This window comes from Antennarius striatus, chromosome 9, assembly GCF_040054535.1.
Source record: "Antennarius striatus isolate MH-2024 chromosome 9, ASM4005453v1, whole genome shotgun sequence".
Classification (NCBI taxonomy): Eukaryota; Metazoa; Chordata; class Actinopteri; order Lophiiformes; family Antennariidae; genus Antennarius; species Antennarius striatus.
In genome coordinates, this window is record NC_090784.1 from 3,651,299 (window position 1) to 3,670,183 (window position 18,885).

Below are 18,885 nucleotides of genomic sequence, written 5' to 3' on the forward strand. Positions count from 1 at the left end.
TGAGACAACGAACATATCAAAGCAGTATATACTGTATGCACATTAAGCAGTTATTTTCTATCCAGAGGGAGGTGCTATAGAGAAATGCTCCCTGGAGCACTGGGGTAAACTTACTCATGGTTATCCAAAATCAAATCTTCAAAAGAAATTAATATGACATCAAAACTAATAATTAAAAATAATTGAGTTGAACAAATATGACGGATGGCAGCACGGTGGCGCAGTGGTTGGTGCTGCCGCCTCACAACATGGCGGACCCGGGTTCGAGTCCCGCTCTGTGCAGAGTTTGCATGCTCTCCCAGTGTCTGCGTGGGTTCTCTCCGGGATCTCCCGGAGATCCGCTTCCTCCCACCTCCAAAAGCATGCGCTGCAGGTTGATTGGCCGGTTGATTGGACCGTAGGAGTGGGTGTGTGTGTGAATGATTGTTTGTCTCTATGTGGCTACATTTGTCTCTATGTGGTACATTGGCGTCGTGCCCGGAGTGTCCCCCGCCTCACGCCTGAGACTGCCGGGATAGGCACCGGCTCCCCCGCCACCTGCGTTAGCAGATTAAGCTGGTTAGAAAATGACTGACTGACTGAAATATGAGGGATATCTCTGTTACTAATTTTCATTGGTAACACTGAGGTCATAAAAGTCCTCAACCAAGTCATCCTCTAAGGACCAAGATTATGAAAACACACAAACAGTTAAGTTTTATAAATTAAGGTTGACAGTTCTTCACCAAATGATGGACAAACCGGACCATCTCCATGACCTTCAGGTGCCAACATGATAAAAGTGAGGTATTCTCCAAAGTCTAAGAATCACTTTCTGGATGATAGATATCATCGATTTACATCCATAACATACTTAGATTTCCAACAGAGATTTCAGTCAACACCTCCACAGTGCAAAAAAAAAGGAGAGGGAAAATAATTTGCGGTTTACTTATTTGATTCCGTTGTGGTGAGTCCTGATACCGCCTGCTTTCTCTCCGCTCCACTTTCTCTGCACACTACATCAGAATGATGAAGGATGATGAATAAAATGGCCATAAAAATGTATAGCGGGGCCCAGGCTAGAATTTTTCTCCCTCCTAATCCCCCAAAACCTCTAACTGTAAGCCGAGGAATACAAGTGTTGTGGTGCAATCTTCTCACAGAGTAGAGGGCCTGAGAATAACATCACAGAGGCCACAGATATTTATGGAATGAACCACAGGCTGTACACAGAAGTCAGCAGACACCACAACACAGCACACAAGATGCTGTATACAGCTCCTTACTCATACACAGAGACACTGCAGGCTGAACACAAAGTGCAGGACTGCAGTCAAAGGCACTTCAATTAGGGGGACAGAAAGTGAGATGCTAAAGATAAGATACGATAAAACAATAAATAAATGCAGTTATAAATCATTTTTCTCATTGTCTTTATGAATTCTTCTTTTAGGTTTTCAGTCTCAGCTTTACCCGAACAGAAAGGGAGGTGGTTGGAGGAGTGTAGACTCAGGTTTGGCTTGTTTAACACAGCAGTCAGGTACTGTGTTTCACAGATTAAATATCACATTCTCCATCATTCATGTCCGTACTCTCGTAACTCTCGTAACATCAGCTCCATAAGCATTACCAAGTGCTTTCATTTCTCTTACAGCTGTACAGACTAACATTTTCTCCCCTTCCTGGAAATTAGCTTGCAAGTCATATAATATGCTTGCTGTATCATTTGAAAGAAGTGCAATCCATTTATCACTCTGCTTCCCAAGAAAAGAAAGACACACATAAATTTATCCAAAAAGAAAAAAGGTGACAGGGAGAAATAATCCACTTCAGTATTCAGTGGCTGAGTCTAAACTTCCTGTTCATATTACGACTAGTTGTTTGAGGGATGTTTCAACACAGGACCTTCTGAACCCCAAGCCTCGTCTACTGGCTTTACACAGCCTCTCCTGTCCAATTCAAAATATAAATTCAAGGGTAAACTTTATTAAAAGAGGGTGTATGATTTACTCTTGTTAGAAGCTGTCCCCAATTTTAAAACAATTTGATGTTGCAGTAATCCAGGGTGTCAGACTGATCTGAAATATGTCCACTGCATTTACCAGCACCAGGTGTTTCATTTGCTGGACTGACAAAAAACAATGTTTATTCTGGCTGAACCTCCAATCTTTGCATATTTTATCTTCCTTCTGTACAGATGACACAGAGAACATGATTATACATCTAAAATGAGGGAGTAGGAGAGAGGATTAAATGAATGGGGAAGAAACAAATGGAACAAAATGATTTACAGTTAACCAAGAAATGTCAAGCTCCTATCATCTCAGTTGGATGTTGCCTGCCTCAACCTTTTGGGCATCAAACAAGAGTACAGCTGGAACGAAGCTGGAATGAAGCTGAGTCTAAGGAGTCCTCAGAGCTGTTTCTGCAAATGACATCCTTAGCAGTGTTAATTAAAACCCCTTTACCTCCGCTGAATGTTGGATGGGTCCTTTATGGCAGTGGTCCCCAACCTTTAGCGCAACGGACCAGTTTAATGTCAGACAATATTTTCACGGGCAGGTCTTTAAGGTTTAATACAACCAACTAAAAACTGGTGTTTTGTAGCTTACCTTTCTTTGCAGTCACAGGTTCTTCTCTCTCCACCCTGACTCTTTTACTTTGTGCAAAGACACTTTTCAAAAATGTTGTTTTTTGTGTGTTCTGCCAGTTTGGGAGTTTCAGTTTAGCAGTAATGTATAAAGCGCTCCCTTTAAGAAGGTAGTCATGTGACCGAGACAAGCGACAAGAGAGACTCATAGACAGATTTGGAGGAGAGAATTTGGTCATTTTCCAAAACAAAACATCGCTCATAATCAGATAATAAATAAAACAGAAATAACGTAGGGTCTATATTCTTTCGAACTGATTGACCCACAGTACTGGTACCAGTACTGGTCCGCGACCCAGGGGTAGGGGACCACTGTTCTATGGAGCTCTTTCAGTTCAATAAACTCTCATGGCTGGGTGCCATTTCTGCTGTATGTCATTAAATATGTTAATGGTGACCTGATTAATTGCATTTATTTATTTATTTTCTTATTTATCCCTTAATAGCTGCCCTTGCATAAATACCTTTTTTTCCTTATATTTGGATTCTGATTAGATTATGGCAACCGTAAATTTGTTCGAATTGCAATGCAACTACTCTCAATTATTGTGAATCAAAGGGGAATTCTGAAATAAAATATATTTAAGTTACAGTAATGACATCAATATACACATATGCAGTAACCAAAATATTTGATCAGTTAGCTGGCCAAAAAAAAAGACCATGGCAATTAAAGAGATTTATTAAATTGGTTTGGTTTTTCCCCACAAACCACAGATCCCTTTTAACGACTCATAGGCAAATTTTCACAAAAATACAAAATTTAGAACAGAAAAATTGTAGACAAAGTGCTCTCATAATGTTTTCAGTGCTCAACTCCTTTTCTGACACCATTTAAAGCTCAACAACTGCACAACAATGTACTACAGCAACAGCACAGTAAAAAGTATCACAGTGCTTTCATTAAAAAATGTTAAAATGTTCATATATGAATGCTACTTATCATTTACGCTTTTGCTTCGAAAGATCATATTCATGAGTTATTTCACTCTGGGGATACAGATGCTAATGTCACTGACATCATAGCTTGTGAAAAAAGTTCAAACCTCATTAAACCTGCTCAGAAGCCTGGGGAGTTTTTGAAAGAAAGTCCAAAATCCCTGTATATAATGTAAGTGTAGGCCCTGAGTGTCACTGTGTGTGGCCCCAGCAGCTCTTACACTCTGCTGTGGCAGCGAAGTAAAGCCGGCGCACTTTTTGCTGGTGTAAACAAACGGGGAAATGGGGCACTTGGCAGCCGACTAAAGTGAATGATGAGGCAAGTGTGCACTGAAGCATCTAATGAATCATTTGTTGGGAACGCTGGATTTTATGAGGAATAGAAAGACGACAGAAGAAGACAAAAAAGAGGGTTGACTGGGAGAGAATAGAGATAAAATTTAATTTCAGTAAGAAAAAGAGGCACAGCTGCCACAAACATGAGAGATTGGAAAGCATAAAATTACAGAATGTCCTCATCCTACAGCTAATACAGCAGCACCAGCGATGGGGACAGCGGTGGATGAGCACCAGTGACCTCAGGTGAATTCATTGAGGTGACTGCTGATGCTGTGACATGTCTGCTTATAAGCAACTTTATTCCACACCTTGCCTTAACTCCTGTTGCTTCAAACTAATAAACACAAATAAAAAGTCATTCAAAAAACACAATACAAATTTTAAGACCTTAAGCATGAGTTTTTAAGGTCCTAAAGCACAGAGATGCTTTGCCAAAATTACAAGCATGGTAGTAATAATAATAAACACTCTTTTAATAAAATGCTGACTTATCTATAAAGACAATATACCAGTGGTCCCCAACCCCTGGGCTGTGGACGGGTACCAGGCCACACAGAAAGAATCCCGGACTTAAATTATATCTGTTTTCTTCATGTTCTGATTCTAAACAATGTTTTGTTTTAAAATGACCAGATTCACTCCTCCACATCTAGCTATGAGTCACTCTTGATGCTGGTAAAGATGCTTGCCTCGGTCACATGACTACACTCTTAAAGGGGCTGCCCTGGCCGACAAAATGAAACTCCCAAGCTAGCAAAACCAACAAAAAAACCCCATTACTGTGATGTTACGAGGACGCTGATAATAAAGTTGCACACACATTGGATTCACGTAGATTATTATATTTAGATAAAACTGTTTTTAAGCTGATCATATGATTTTATTTTGTTCTATTTAGCTGCCACAACTTAAAAGACAGTCCGTGGAAATATTGTTATTGGACATTAAACAGGTCTGTGGAAAAAAACAGGTTTGGGACCACTAATATATACCATGTGTTTCTTTCTATAAAAATATCAACACACTACCATGGCAATTCCACGATAAAAGAATAATATCAGACTTCATACCAAACATATGAAAACAAATGTATTGGTATTATAAACCAAGCGCACCCAACATAGTCAAAAAACAACGTGGTAATGTTACGACTTTGTATTGGCAAATAATGGATTGTGCTGGGTGGGCATTGCGAAGCCCTATATGAATGGTAGCAGGATTACTAGAGAAAGAAAGCTAACTAATCGTGAGATTGGGAAAGGAGCTAACGTTAAAGTAAAAGGCACCTGTCAAACGAGCAAGTGGAAAAGATTTTTTAGAGAAGTGATAGTTCTGTTAGCTGACTACTTGAACAGAACTGTATGTAGTTACTTAAAGACCGTGTTGGTCAGATGCCCGAGGAGCATTTTGGGTACAGCATCGATTGTCTAATTCCAAATGGAAACCATAGCTGGACAGACTGTTCATGCTAGCCAGCTAGTTTCACTCAGAATTTGTTGCCATTTTCTGTGTCGTTCCTGCTGTTTGGACTCTCTTCTCAAAATCATGAAAATTGTTGGAACAGTTATGACACTCTAAAATTATGTTAACTGGGGAGTCCATGTATAGCTATTTCTTCTCCTAACACAGCAGATGCCTCACGCCATATTGTTCACATGATTCCTTCTGGCAGATGCGCCGTGATTGGTTGGGCACCATGATTGGTTGGGCGCTTGATTGACAGGTAGTGGGTGGATATGGAAACAGCGTGACAGAGTGAGACTGTTCAAGTGAGCTTATTCAAATATATAAGTGGGGAGATGAATCTTCATAGCACTTCAGATGGTGACGTCTGTTACTGCAGCAGCTTGGCTAGCTGGTGATGTTGATGCTTTCTTTAAATGCTTATTGTTGCTATGTCTCTAAGACTGCAGGACCCTTCAGAGTTGTGAATGTTGCGAGAGAAGGGGGAAGCAAACTTTTACTATATTCAATAATATGCCAAGATACAGAAGTTTCATTGGACGACCTCATTGTAGAGGTCAGCAGCTACCCATACTTTTCATTCTGTAAATGAGTGCAATAAAAACATAAAACCATTGAGAAAACAAGCAGATATACAGCAGGCAAGCGGAGAACACTTCACTCCCACCTTGTATTCACACACAACACTATGATAAGGATGTTAGTAGGAGAGAAGGGTGCATAATGTGCATTGCCAAATAATTTTATTAGTAACAGGCAGTGTCCTGGCTTTCACAGGCTGTGTTTATCTGTGGAAGGGAGATCCCCATCACAACCACTTATTAGGAAATATATGTGGGCTTAACCAGGCAGTCATTCAACAACAATAAGAGGCTTGCTTACTGACCACAATATGCTGGGACTGAGACCAGTCTAACCAACACTGGAGCGATGGAGAGGAAAAGTGAGACAGGAAGGAAATAACAAATACACATGGATACAGTAAAAAGAAATACAGCAGAGCTGTGGAAGGATAAAATAGGTGAGAAAGAAGGATGTCAATCCAGGTAACTACTGGATACTGAGAATTTATATACACACATAGATGCGAATACATATACTGTGTATACACACACACGCACGCACGCACGCACGCACGCACGCACACACACACACACACACACACATCAACGAAAATAATTGCAGGAAAGAACGAAATGGATTATGACAAAGGGTCTAAGGGGACATGAAATGAAAAACGTAAAGAGGAAGACACAGTTCAGACAGAAAATAAAATTCCTAAGAAGCTGGTTAGTGAGGGTGCAACATACATGCTGAAAGACACTGTGGAAAGTGTTAGAAAAAGAGGCAAAAGGAAGTCAAACAGAGTGCAGTGATGCAGCCACATCATGTTGACTTGACTCTGCATCACCACTGACGCAGCAGTCTTCTCTGCTGTTTCCATAGAAACACAGGCATGTGCGCCAATCAAAACAGAAAACAAAAACCATATTTTCTGCAACAGGATCCTCTTTGAGTCTCCATGAGGTAACTAGTACGAGTATGTGATGGAATCTAAAGCTGAAGCTGTGTCATCTAGGTGTGGAGTTGTCGGGAAATGTGAGATATTTTTAGAAACACACACGCAATAACACACACACACACACACACACACACACACACACACACACACACACACACACACACACACACACACACACACACACACACACACACACACACACACACACACACACACACCGTAAAAATATCCATCAGAAAAAAGAAACAAAATATATACAGTATATAAGGAATACATATGTGTGTGTAAGTATGCAATATGAAAAAATATGCAATAACATAATAAAAATATATTCTTTTTCTGGTATAAATTTTTAAAAAAGCATTAACTACAAATTTACAGCATCGTTTTTTTTTTAAATTTCATATATATTTCTATGTATTGTACTGCTGGAACTTGACAGACTAGCAGAAAGAATTCTTGCTGATGTGGATGAACTTTAACCTACTGATCATTAATACACACGTGATGTAGCAACAATTTTAGAAACAGCAAAAAAACAATACATAAACTGCGATTAAAGGTAAAAATGTTCCTTAAAACGTAAATTGCACACCTGTAGGTGTTTTTGAAAGAGGAAATGTGGACAGATCGTACCCTCTTTCAGGTTTGTTGTGTATAGAAGGTTGGATGGAATGACCCTTCAGTGGGTCATTTATTTTTGATGACAGTAGTGTGCAATCACTCACTGTTTAAGGCAATACAGTCAGCAACAGTTATTTTAAATCAGGCATTAATTCAATGAATATGAAAATTATGTCTGTTATTCAATAAAATGTCAATAATAAGCATATTGAAAACTTATATAGTGCTTTAGCACTGCAGGGATACACATTTGTCTCGATGCCCATAATAAAGCAAATCAATTCAACACCCAGTCTCCACATGGTATCTGAAAGAGTGGTCCCCATTCATCCAACATGAGGAGCTTTCAATTGTGTTCCATCAGTGAAAAAAAAATCTTTTTGGAAAAAGGGGATAAAAAGAGAGGGGATGAAAGAGAATAGCAGTAGGGAGCAAAAGATCTGTGAGATTTTACAGAGGGCACAAAACCACAAGAAAGTCGGGGCTGAAAGCATGCTGGACATTCCCAGGGCCTGTGCTCGTATGCTTGGAAAAATCCCGCTTTTTCAAGGCAGGAAAATGATTTCAGCTGTGTAAATTGACAGCGGCCTTGTAACTGAAGATAGAGAGGGAGAAAGAGGGAAGGCTGGAGCTATGTGTCATAATTTCTGGTTTGTAAAGAAGCCGCTGGGGACCTATTCCTTCAGGGAAACAAAATTTAACATCATACCATCAAATGAAACTGTTAATTGTTACCAAATGAACTTGGTGGTAGATATCAACTTAACACTGCAACTTTGCAGTCAAACAGGTTTATTTTACCTCTTCAGAGGAAATCTATCCACTCTAAATGATAAATACACACCATTCCCCCAAAAATGTGGTGGCTGAAAGGGAAGCTGAAGAGCTTTGAAGTGTGTCAGGAATAGTGTTAGCTGAGCAGCATCAAGATATGCTCCGTCAGGATGTTTACACGTGCTTGCTGTTTTAGCCTTCAATCTTGTCTTCTCTCCCAGGGTGGTATTGTAGTAAATCACAGTCCGAGACATTGCAAGGTAATCATTTCATGTACAGTAGACAATAACAGCATAGTCGCTTAGATCACTCATTCAATTACGACGACGGATGTAATTAGTGGTGGGCTTCAAACAGAATCTGAGCAAATGGCTACCGACACTCAGACATATTTCTTCCTTTAGCCACAGTTGGTAATAAATTGTAAACACACATTGGTTTGCACGATTACAGGCTCTTACTACATGCTGAAAATTCAGCTTAGATGAAGCATGGAACACTGTTGCTAATGGCATGCCAACAAGTCTCTATCTCAGGGTTCTCAGTCATGTGACTTAGAAGTGTGATCATCCTAAATTGGAGGGCAGATGTTAACAGGGACGTTAGTGAGGATAATACACGGTTAGGAAATGAAGAATGAGCACAGAGGGAGGTTTGTCATATTTCCTGGGTTTCACTGCTGAAAGGGAAGTGGTGAATCTTGGCTTTGGTGTGGAGGTTAAAGGGGTGAGTGAATGTGAGTGTGTTTGTAGACATGGCCATGCCTGCTGCTAGGATTTGTAATAGACTACTTTTTGGTGCATATAAAAAGTGGTCATTCCCAAAGTCGGCATTCATGGGTATGTCCATGGCACACTTGTGAATGCATTGACTATGTTGTACTTTAAAAGGCATGTGTGCTTGAATGTCTAGGTTGCATGCCTCGGGGCATGTGGAGGACATGGTAGCATGTGTGACTAGGCCAGGGTGGAGTACGGTGTGAGGCAAACTGTGTTCAAGCAGATGTGGGCACCACAGAAAAGAGCAACCGATCCTCTAACTACTAGAGGACGAAGATTACTAGCCAATATGCGGAGAAATTGCATGGATGGTATAACTGTTTTTGGGCTAAAAGTCTGAGAAAAACTCCAGATATTTTTCCAAATCCACAAGATCATCATTTATCAATGTGGCCACCATGTCCGCAAAATAAATCCAGACAGAATTTCCATGGAAACAGACTGGTTTCATCCCATTGGCTGCATCAACTTGTAGCAAGACAAACATTTTTAGCACAGAACACTGTGCAGCTAGCAGAGAATAAATTACCTCAAAAGGCCTTGCAGAACAGTAGCTATGGTTACTGATCAATACCATATTTGCTCCAATACATCAAATGAGCAAATGAGGGACTGCGAGGGAGATAGGCTGAGTAATCAGGAAGAAATTTGTGCTATGTTGGAGTGTGGTATTTCTGTCCATGCAGACTTCATGGTTACAGTCAGTCATGGCTATAGGCCTAGCTCCCCTCTGCCTCCCTGCAACTCCCAGCATGTGACACTTCAACCAACTGAAGGCGGCAATGAAGTCTAAAGTGGTCTCTTCTCTCCTTATGTTGTCCAACGGTTGTTGTTTTTTTTCACTTGTGTCAGCTCACAACTCACTTGCAGCTGCACAAAGCATTTGGCACCACTTTTATCTGCCTCATTACATGTGTTTGCCAGCTCCATATTTGCCCATTCATACAATGTCTCTCTTTCTCTCTCTCTCTCCCTCTCTCTCTCTCTCTCTCTCTCTCACACACACACACACACACACACACACACACACACACACACACACACACACACACACACACACACACACACACACACACACACACACACACACACACACACACACACACACACACACACAACATGGGGCTGCGGTTTTTGAGGCAGCTATGACACAATCCAGATTCTCTTAGATGCCTATAGGAGGGAAATGTGTTTTGCGCAAAGCCATTTCCCTCAGAAGTCCAGATTTTCCCTGCCGAGCAGCTTTGATCCACATGGCACGGGGGCCTTATGTCAACAGTCTTGTGTTTCAGCTGAAGGGCCCCAGTGGACCCCTTGGGTATCACTCATTGCTCTCTGTCATCTCTGGAGCAGGTTAACAGTGTTCTCATTTGCGTGCGTCCTTGCATCTTTGACGCACATTTTGTGACAGGGACGCACGATCGTCAGACAGCGTGCGTCCTGGGACGCAAGGTTTAAATGCACTTCCATTCAAAAAAAATATTCACAATTTTTCCATTTCTCCAGTTAAATTTCAAACCCATAAATTCTGATTCTGCCTTATTAAAATCAATGTCTGCTTGTTTTACATGCTGCAGTGAGAGCGAGGAGTTAGTTATACCCTCCAGAGCAAGCATAAACTGTCGCTTATGCTTGGAGAGTGCTGTTGGGTTTCTCTGTCTGTGAAAGGACTTTGAAATGTCTGCTGAGTGATAAAGCGCTACACAAATAAAGTTTGAATAATTGATTATATATCATGCCTCCAAAAAACATGCTTAAGTCTGAGAAAAACCGAGTGACAATGAATGAAAAACAACCAAAAGTAAATCAAGAAAAAGAGACAAATATTACTGACGGAGAAGGCTCTGTCAGCTTGGTGCAGTGTCCAGAGGAGCCTATCAGTATATCAAGGCAAAAAATACTATTGAATGAAAAGCAAAAGTGACAAAAAAACTCTGTATTACATGTTTTTTAATTTCTAAATGAATGACTACCAGGCTGATAAGACTAATATATAATTTTACTGTTTTTTTCTTTTTGCTAAAACAGTTATCAAGTTGTTCTTAATAAAATCATTTCAATTAACCGCTTGGTTAGTTTTTATATTGTACTTTTGGAAAAATTAAATCTGTGAGTACGCTTCGACCATATATTACTTTTGGGATGCATAAATGTCATGTTGGGATGCACAAATTGTTCTCAAAGCGCATCCATGGGATGCAATACTTTCTTGAGATAAAATGAACTTTGGGTTAACTATAATGTGGTGCTGTCATCCGACTATCCTAAAAACTACCTGTTTGAGATGACAAGGATGCACAATTTTGCAAGCATAACCACAGACAAAACTTGCTCACTAGTGGTTTTATACAGTGTGGGCAGAACGGTTGTGAGGTTGTATCAGTGTGATGAGAAAGTCCTGTACTGTATTTGGAACTGGAGCTACTGATGATAAACATTTACATGAAAAAAGGAGAGAAATAGGTGTTAAAGGCTCTTTAATCAACACACTGTTCAGCGAATATTACTATCCATCCATCCATTTTCTGCTGCTGTGTCTGCCGCAGCGGGTCACGGGGAGCTGGAGCCTATCCCAGCTGGCATTGGGTGTTGAGGTGGGGGAAACTCCGGGCACCACGCCAGTGCGCCACGGCGAATATTACTAGGACGTATGAAATATTTATTACCATTATTTTAATTTGGATTAAAGATGCAGTGACACCAGTATTATTTAAATTGCCCATTCTCTTCACATCGGACTTCAAGCACAACTCGGATACATGCCACATACAGAAGTACTCCGATTACACTGGGATTGTGACATGTATCCGGGAGGGTGATGAGGGCGAGTACAGGGCATTGATGGCTGACTTCGTAGAGTGGTGTCAACAGAACCAGCTCCAGCTCAACGTCTCCAAGACAAAGGAGATGGTGCTGGATTTCTGGCGGGCACCCCCCTCTCCACAGCCACTGATCATTGAGGGCAGTGAGGTGGAGGTGGTAGGAAACTATAAGTACCTGGGACTGCAGCTAGACAGCAGACTGGACTGGTCACTCAACTCCAACTGTGTGTACAAGAAGGGGCAAAGCAGGATGTACTTCCTGAGGAGGCTGGCCTCCTTCAACATTTGTCCTAAGCTCCTTCGCATGTTCTATCAGTTTCCAGTGGGCTGTCATACGCCATTGTGTGTTGGGTGGAGGCCAGGAAAAGAGATATGGACCGTCTTAACAGACTCATCCGCAGAGCAGGCTCAGTGGTCGTGTCTTAGCCAGGACTCTGTGGAGACAGTTCTGGAGAGCAGGACCATGTCTAAAGTTAAGGCTATCACAAACAACACCAGCCACCCCCTGCACACCACCTTCTCCCAGAAGAGAAGCACCTTCAGTAGCAGACTGCTGTCACACAGCGCCTCCACAGAGAGGCTGAGGTCCTCCTTCGTGCCCTGTGCCACCAGACTCTCTCAGGAGGAGCGGGGGGGGGGGGGGGGTCAGCACGCGGTTGAATGGATTTAATTTAATTTTATACTGTTTATATTTTAATTTTTATACTGTTTATATTTTAATTTTATATTGTTTATATTTTAGTATATGTCCTGTTAATGCTGCTTGTGTCTGTTAGTGTAGTGTATGTCTTGTGGTATGTCCTGTGATGTCAGTGTTTCTTTTTCTCCTGGTGTTTATCCAGTATTTATTTGTTATGTAATGCCTGAGCAGTGTATATGTGCAATTTCTTCTGGGATTAATAACGTGTGTGTGTGTGTGTGTGTGTGTGTGTGTGTGTGTGTGTGTGTGTGTGTGTGTGTGTGTGTGTGTGTGTGTGTGTGTGTGTGTGTGTGTGTGTGTGTGTGAGTGTGTGTGTGTGTGTGTGTGTGTGTGTCTGTCTGTCTGTCTGTCTGTCTGTCTTCATGTTCTTGTTCCATTTCTCTGATACAATTACATTTGATACCACTTAAGGGCATTGTGCCACTGAGTTTTATTGTTAACTGCTAAGGAATGTATAAGTGGGCATATGTCAGCTGGATATTTTAATATAAATATTTTAATTCAATAAATTGGGCTCATAGGCTTATATTATGAAGAAAACAATAGTAATCAAATGTCATTTCAGCAGAGAGGTGGAGACAGAAGAGAGTCTGCCTTACTGGTAGATGTCTTTTCGCAGCACAGTGCGGGTCAGAGGGTTGTCCGCCTGAGGAGCCATGCTGAGGGAGCCCAGCTTTAATATCACTGTGTCTTCTTTCTTCATATGGGGATCTATTGAGACAGACATACACATGGACCAAATCTAAACGAATGAATACAGAAGGGTGTGAATTGTACTTGTGTTGTAAACAGAGACATTGTCCTACATGCATTATTTCACAGATGTTTGAAGGAATATGAATACACACAAGCACCGCTTGGCACATCTTAGAAGTATAGTTACTCAGTGCTACCAACTAAGTGTGCATCTATTCTATACGAGTGCATATGGAGCTGTGGTTGTTTTCAGAACCTCAACTATTCCACTGAGTTAATGTCTCTGCATTCTAATGTGGCGTCTCTATTGTGTCTGCTTGGCAGTAACAGAAACAATCATCCAGGACGACAGCCTTGAAGAACACCAGACACCACAGGAGACAACACGATGCCCAATGGTTGCTACACTTCCCATGTAAAACACAAGGATGGAGTCCAAAGCGACAAGTAGCTCTCAAACCTGATGCTGTGGGCGGACAGAAAACCCTGATCACACTGGTGTTGATGTAGATGAGAGGCAAACTGCGAGAGGTCAGCGTGTGGCTCCTCATTGGCTGACCTGCTGATTTCCCACGCTCTTTGTAGCGCCTTGGTACTGTAGCCTTAACATAAATCAAGTGGAATATTAATAAAACATTTACAGAGAGTTTAAGCAGAAGGTTCTTTTGTTTCTAAGACTGGTTCAAAGGACAAAAGAATACATTCATCATTCCATATGACTGTTGCAGTAAAGATTAATTTAACTGGTACAACGCATCTCTTTTACTCATGTGGAACAATCTTTAGGTGATGTTTTAATTTCTGACTATATTCTTTCTATGACATTTCCAAATTAAGTGAAAACGTTTTTTTCCAACATCAACCTTTATTCATAAAAGCTGTTTATACCTGGAACACCCCAGCTACTGTAGCCAATAGGGGACAGGATAGCACCACATCAAAGGGCTGCGCTGTCAGCAGGATTTCTCTCAGGTACTGAGGTGAGCTGTCAGCCAGAGGATCAGAGGTCAACCGCTGACTGGCAGTTGTAGCGCCGCTGCGTGTCGGCCGCTCAGGCCTGGAGGTCAGCTTGTGACGGACATTTCTGGTGACAGCTTGAGTGTAGGTGATAGACAGGAAGCCATGCTGCTGGTGAGAGCCCTCCAGGACTTTGGCAGCAGTCTGGCCAGTGGCGAGACAGGACAAATCACACTGGTTATAGGTATCCATCAGTCACAGACAAACCTTTACGTGTCCAATGTAATTTAGAAGCAAAATCATACAACAACAATGATTTAGTATAAATGTATCAGGATATAGACTCAATTCAATATGAATCATTTTGGTCAACCTTGTTGCTATCATCAGTAAACATCTACGTACAGAAGCAAGGCTGATCTGTTTAAGACATCACAGTTTAGTCTGCAAAAACATCCAGTATCAGTGGACTTAAAATGTACTCAGAGTAATGTGAACTACTCAGAGGTATTTTCCTTCAGAGGGTCATATGATTAATTTAATAATTTTGAGATCTTCATAGTGACTACAGTCTAGAAGAAGAAAAGTTCAAAACAACAACAAAAAATGTTTCAAACCAAGTATAAGGCCTGGCTCATAAAAACAATCTCTGATGAGCACATGAGATGATTTGATGCCACTGTTAATGAAGATTATGCAGAGTCAACAAACAAAGAGAAAAGATGGCTTCTTACAGGAGGGAAAAAGCCAGAGAAGTGGCTGAAAGTGTCTTGCTTGCTGACGGGTCGAAACAATACAGTACGTCTGTTCAGCTTGTCAGTGCAAGAGAGGACCACTCCTCCAGAACTGCCAGAGCTCCGAACACCCTCCTCCATACTGGAGGTGAGAATAGATAAAGTCGCCAACAGAGATAAAGTAGGCCAGAGGGCAAAGGGAGCGGTAGCAAAATGAATTAACAAATAATTCAGAAAAGGAAAACGGAAGAAAAGACAGAAAACCATGAAACATTAAGATTACTAGAAATAAACTGATTTAGAGTTAAGTAATTAAAACAAAAGGAAGTTGCACCAGCATCAACCATTTGAGAATTTCTGGAATGGTCTTACACTATTCAACAGAGAGAGGAGCCCAACACTTTAAATCTGGGATTAGGAATATTTTAACAGAAAAAAACATCAAATTAATTATAAAATGCAGATGGTTATTTAGACAACTAAATAATGTTCTATCCAACACAATTGTGAGTGTAAGACCACTGCCAGAATACCAATTTCATTGACAAGAGATTGGAGGCCCAAATCCTAATCTCCTCCCACACAGAGAAAAACAACTCTCACCACATTTTATTGGTTGGATTATTTAGCATCTGGACAGACAGGGGAATGGTTGCACCCTAAAATGAGTTTATTTGTAGTTTAATTCTTCATGAAACTTTTTGTGTGCATCAGCATGTTGCTTGAGTAGGCACCCTGAGAAATAGCCAAAACTGTTTGTTTTTTTCTTTTCTGACTTCCTTCATTTCCCCATCTGTCCAGCATGAGCAGAGGTTGGGGACCCAGATTGGAAGAAGCAGAGTTGCAGAGGCACAGTATGTAGAGGCCTACGCCTGATACAGCTGGCTTTTGGACAGGTAGAGGCCTCACCGCAGCTGTTTCTTTGCACTGCAGAAAGAGTCCTTCATAGTGACAACCCTGCCCTGGCCTAGAGACACACACAAGGCCAAGCTTAACCTGGGCTACACAGTGTTGACTTGGGCAACATCTTATTTGTTGCAACAGCAGAAACATGTGGACCACAGTAGGGTTACATTTAACATATTTAGCTTTCAGCCTGGAGACACTCATTGAAACATTAATGCAGGTGAAATATTTCTGACAGCACTTTGACAAACAAGAAATACAATACATTCATTAAATGGTACATGATATACATAAAAATGTAAAGTGTGAATATTATTTATAACATTAGAATTCCAGATGTTGCTGAGGTCATCCATGAGAGCACCTGAAAGGCAGATTTAAAATCTATGAACATGAACACAGGCTGAGCAATCACCATTCAAAGCAGAGCAACTTGAACGATCAGAAACATAACATGGAATGCAAAATGTTTCACACAAGAACACCATCTGCACCCCCCACCCTGCCCCCCGTTCTGCTCATTACAAGTCCTTGGAGTTCAGTGAGAGGAGCGTAGGCCTAATGGTGGACGTGTACTCCAGTTCTTTCTGTGTGCGTGCCTTTGTGAATATCTCTTTGTAATCTCCACTCTCAGCTGTAAGAGTGACTAATTCATATGGACCCCCCACAGGTCTTCATCTCTCCCATCTCTCTCTGTACCAATCCAGCAATCCTACTCTCCGAGCCATTTGAGGAACAGCTGGAAGTTATCAGCTCCAATTTGTGTGAGGTGCTCCTCCGAGCGAATAAAGGGGAACTGTCACCGGCTGTCCTCTTTCAGAGTACGTTTGCAGTATAACGAACACCGATGCCAGCGGAGTCCTGGCTAAAATAAAGAGGACACACATTTCTAATCTTACCACTGGGAAGAAGCCCGTTCCACAGAATTTAATACCTAACCACTTCATTACTGATTTTATGTTCACCTCAACATTCACCTCCACTACTCCACAATAAGTGAGCCCCACACCTCTCTCTACATCCCCTCACTGTCAGTTCCCTTCTCTCATCTACTTTTTCTTGTCCTTCTCCTATTCTGATACAGTAAGGGATTCAATTATATATATTCACCTCCCATATTTGCTGGGGCAATCTAACTTTCCATTCATTTTCCAGAAGTGAGATAGCTGAGGCCAGATGAGACATTTTCTCTGTCAAGCTTGATTTAATCTGACCCAATGCACACAAATAACCTGGGCCTGGTGAAGAAATACCTCACAATTATCTATTCAGAATGATTAATATGGACTCAAACCACAGTGGGCTTTCTTGTAAATTATGTGAATGATACAGATTACACAGTTTGCCAGGAGCCCAGAGGTCCTCACAGTGTCCTAAACAGTCGTGACTGTAACCTGGCTTGGATGATAGAGCGCTTCTGCTTGCCAGAACTTTGGTCAGTTAAAAGTGTGTTGTTAAATGCACATTAAATTGAAATAACCAACAAAATGAGAAAATTGATCCATTATCTACTTAGAAAGGCATAGAGGTCTACTAAAAGATTAAGGTTGGCTTTGGCTCAGAAGCAATTAGACACACACCTGTGGAGAGCTATAATGACCCACGACACCTTCACGTTCTGAAACTGTCCAACAGCTGACACTGTCCTGGCTGAGGCTGATACTTCATCGTGTCTGTAACACATGTGGCCTGACAGAATATAAATCATCTGACTGTTGTAAAACAGGGAGGTCTGTGAGAAGCTAGTTTTAACGGTTCGATTCAAAACCAAAATGATGGCCTCAGCCTTTTTTGACCTGTCCAGTATACAGAAAAGGTGATTCTTACCTGGCAAATCAGAAGCAATATACAGTATATTGAGAACACTGATTGTTAATGGTGTGGCTAAATATGGGCAAAGCTCCCAGCAAGTCCATCTCCACTGTCTGGCCTTATTCAAGAAAAAGGAACATATGCACATCCACTTGGATGTATAGGCAAACGGGCCTGAAACAAACACAACCATTCTGGGCTGCTGGATACAACATGCTCTATAACACTGGTTCATTAGCTCTTCAGACACGGATCAAACTATGTCCTGCTAAGTGATCTCTTCCCAGAAGAGCAAGGGCTCAGGAAAGCACACAGCTCAAACGGAGAGCTGCTGATTCAATCACAGAGGAATGTTATCAGGACAAAAAGGAAAACACACAGGAATAGAAATAAGTACTTGGATATTTTAACGACACCATTCTTGATTCACATTTATTCGCTTTAGTCACAGCTTCATTTGATGTCATCAGTATGTGCTTCACTATTTTTTATACATACAGTAAGTTACCCCATTTTGACTGTAATTGGACAAGGAAAGAGAGTATCATAAGGATGCAGTGCAATATTGCTCAGTGGTTTTCTTCCCCTAAAGCATTAATGTTTCTGTGAATTGATTGAGACACCACAGAGAAGGGAGTTCAGACAAAGTGACTGACTGAAGCCCTAAGATGTGTGAGTCACAGTTGGGCCAGCCGAAAAAGCCTGTCTGTCTGCTCCTGGGTATATCTGTCTTTCTGTCCATCAGCCTGTCTGTGGTAACCGCCGCAACAGCTGTCTGCAAAGACAATGATGGTGAGGTGATAATCCGAAAATCCACTCATATGAGCAGAAGTGGGAACAGACAGAATGTTAGTGGTACTTGTGGTTAATGTGTGTTTGGACTCTGGGACTGTGAAAGCATGTGTGTGTATGTGTGTGTTTGTGTGCTTGTGTGTGTTGGGGGCACAGAGCACCCAGGTGGTCCCTGCTTTATCACTGCTTCTGCTGGTGCCTCATCATTAAATCTATTGTTGACTTTATATAGATGGACAGATGGATGGATGGATGTGTGACAGACGTAGCTACCCTACCTGCATTTGTAGTGGTTGATGTTGAAGCTGCCAACTTTACATTTGATCTTTGTATAAACATCCTGGACGTCAACAGAGGCACTCAGGTCCTCCAGCTCACTGATGACACAGATCT

The 18,885-nt window shown here is 41.4% G+C and overlaps 1 protein-coding gene across 3 annotated transcripts in view; it reads right to left on the reverse strand.

Annotated features, from left to right (window-relative positions):
• The window catches only part of LOC137600882 (intermembrane lipid transfer protein VPS13B-like), a 359,901-nt gene that overhangs the window by 158,806 nt on the left and 182,210 nt on the right, over positions 1 to 18,885 (reverse strand). Inside the window, exons 27-31 of one of the 3 annotated variants that reach the window (XM_068322736.1) lie at positions 15,892 to 15,949; positions 14,983 to 15,124; positions 14,180 to 14,452; positions 13,752 to 13,893; positions 13,195 to 13,306 (exon numbers count right to left, since the gene is read on the reverse strand). In XM_068322736.1, the coding sequence (XP_068178837.1) occupies positions 13,195 to 13,306; positions 13,752 to 13,893; positions 14,180 to 14,452; positions 14,983 to 15,124; positions 15,892 to 15,949 (727 nt within the window). Of the gene's footprint in view, positions 1 to 13,194; positions 13,307 to 13,751; positions 13,894 to 14,179; positions 14,453 to 14,982; positions 15,125 to 15,891; positions 15,950 to 18,770 lie in introns of all 3 variants that reach the window. The other 2 variants (XM_068322735.1, XM_068322737.1) reach the window with 2 other exon arrangements.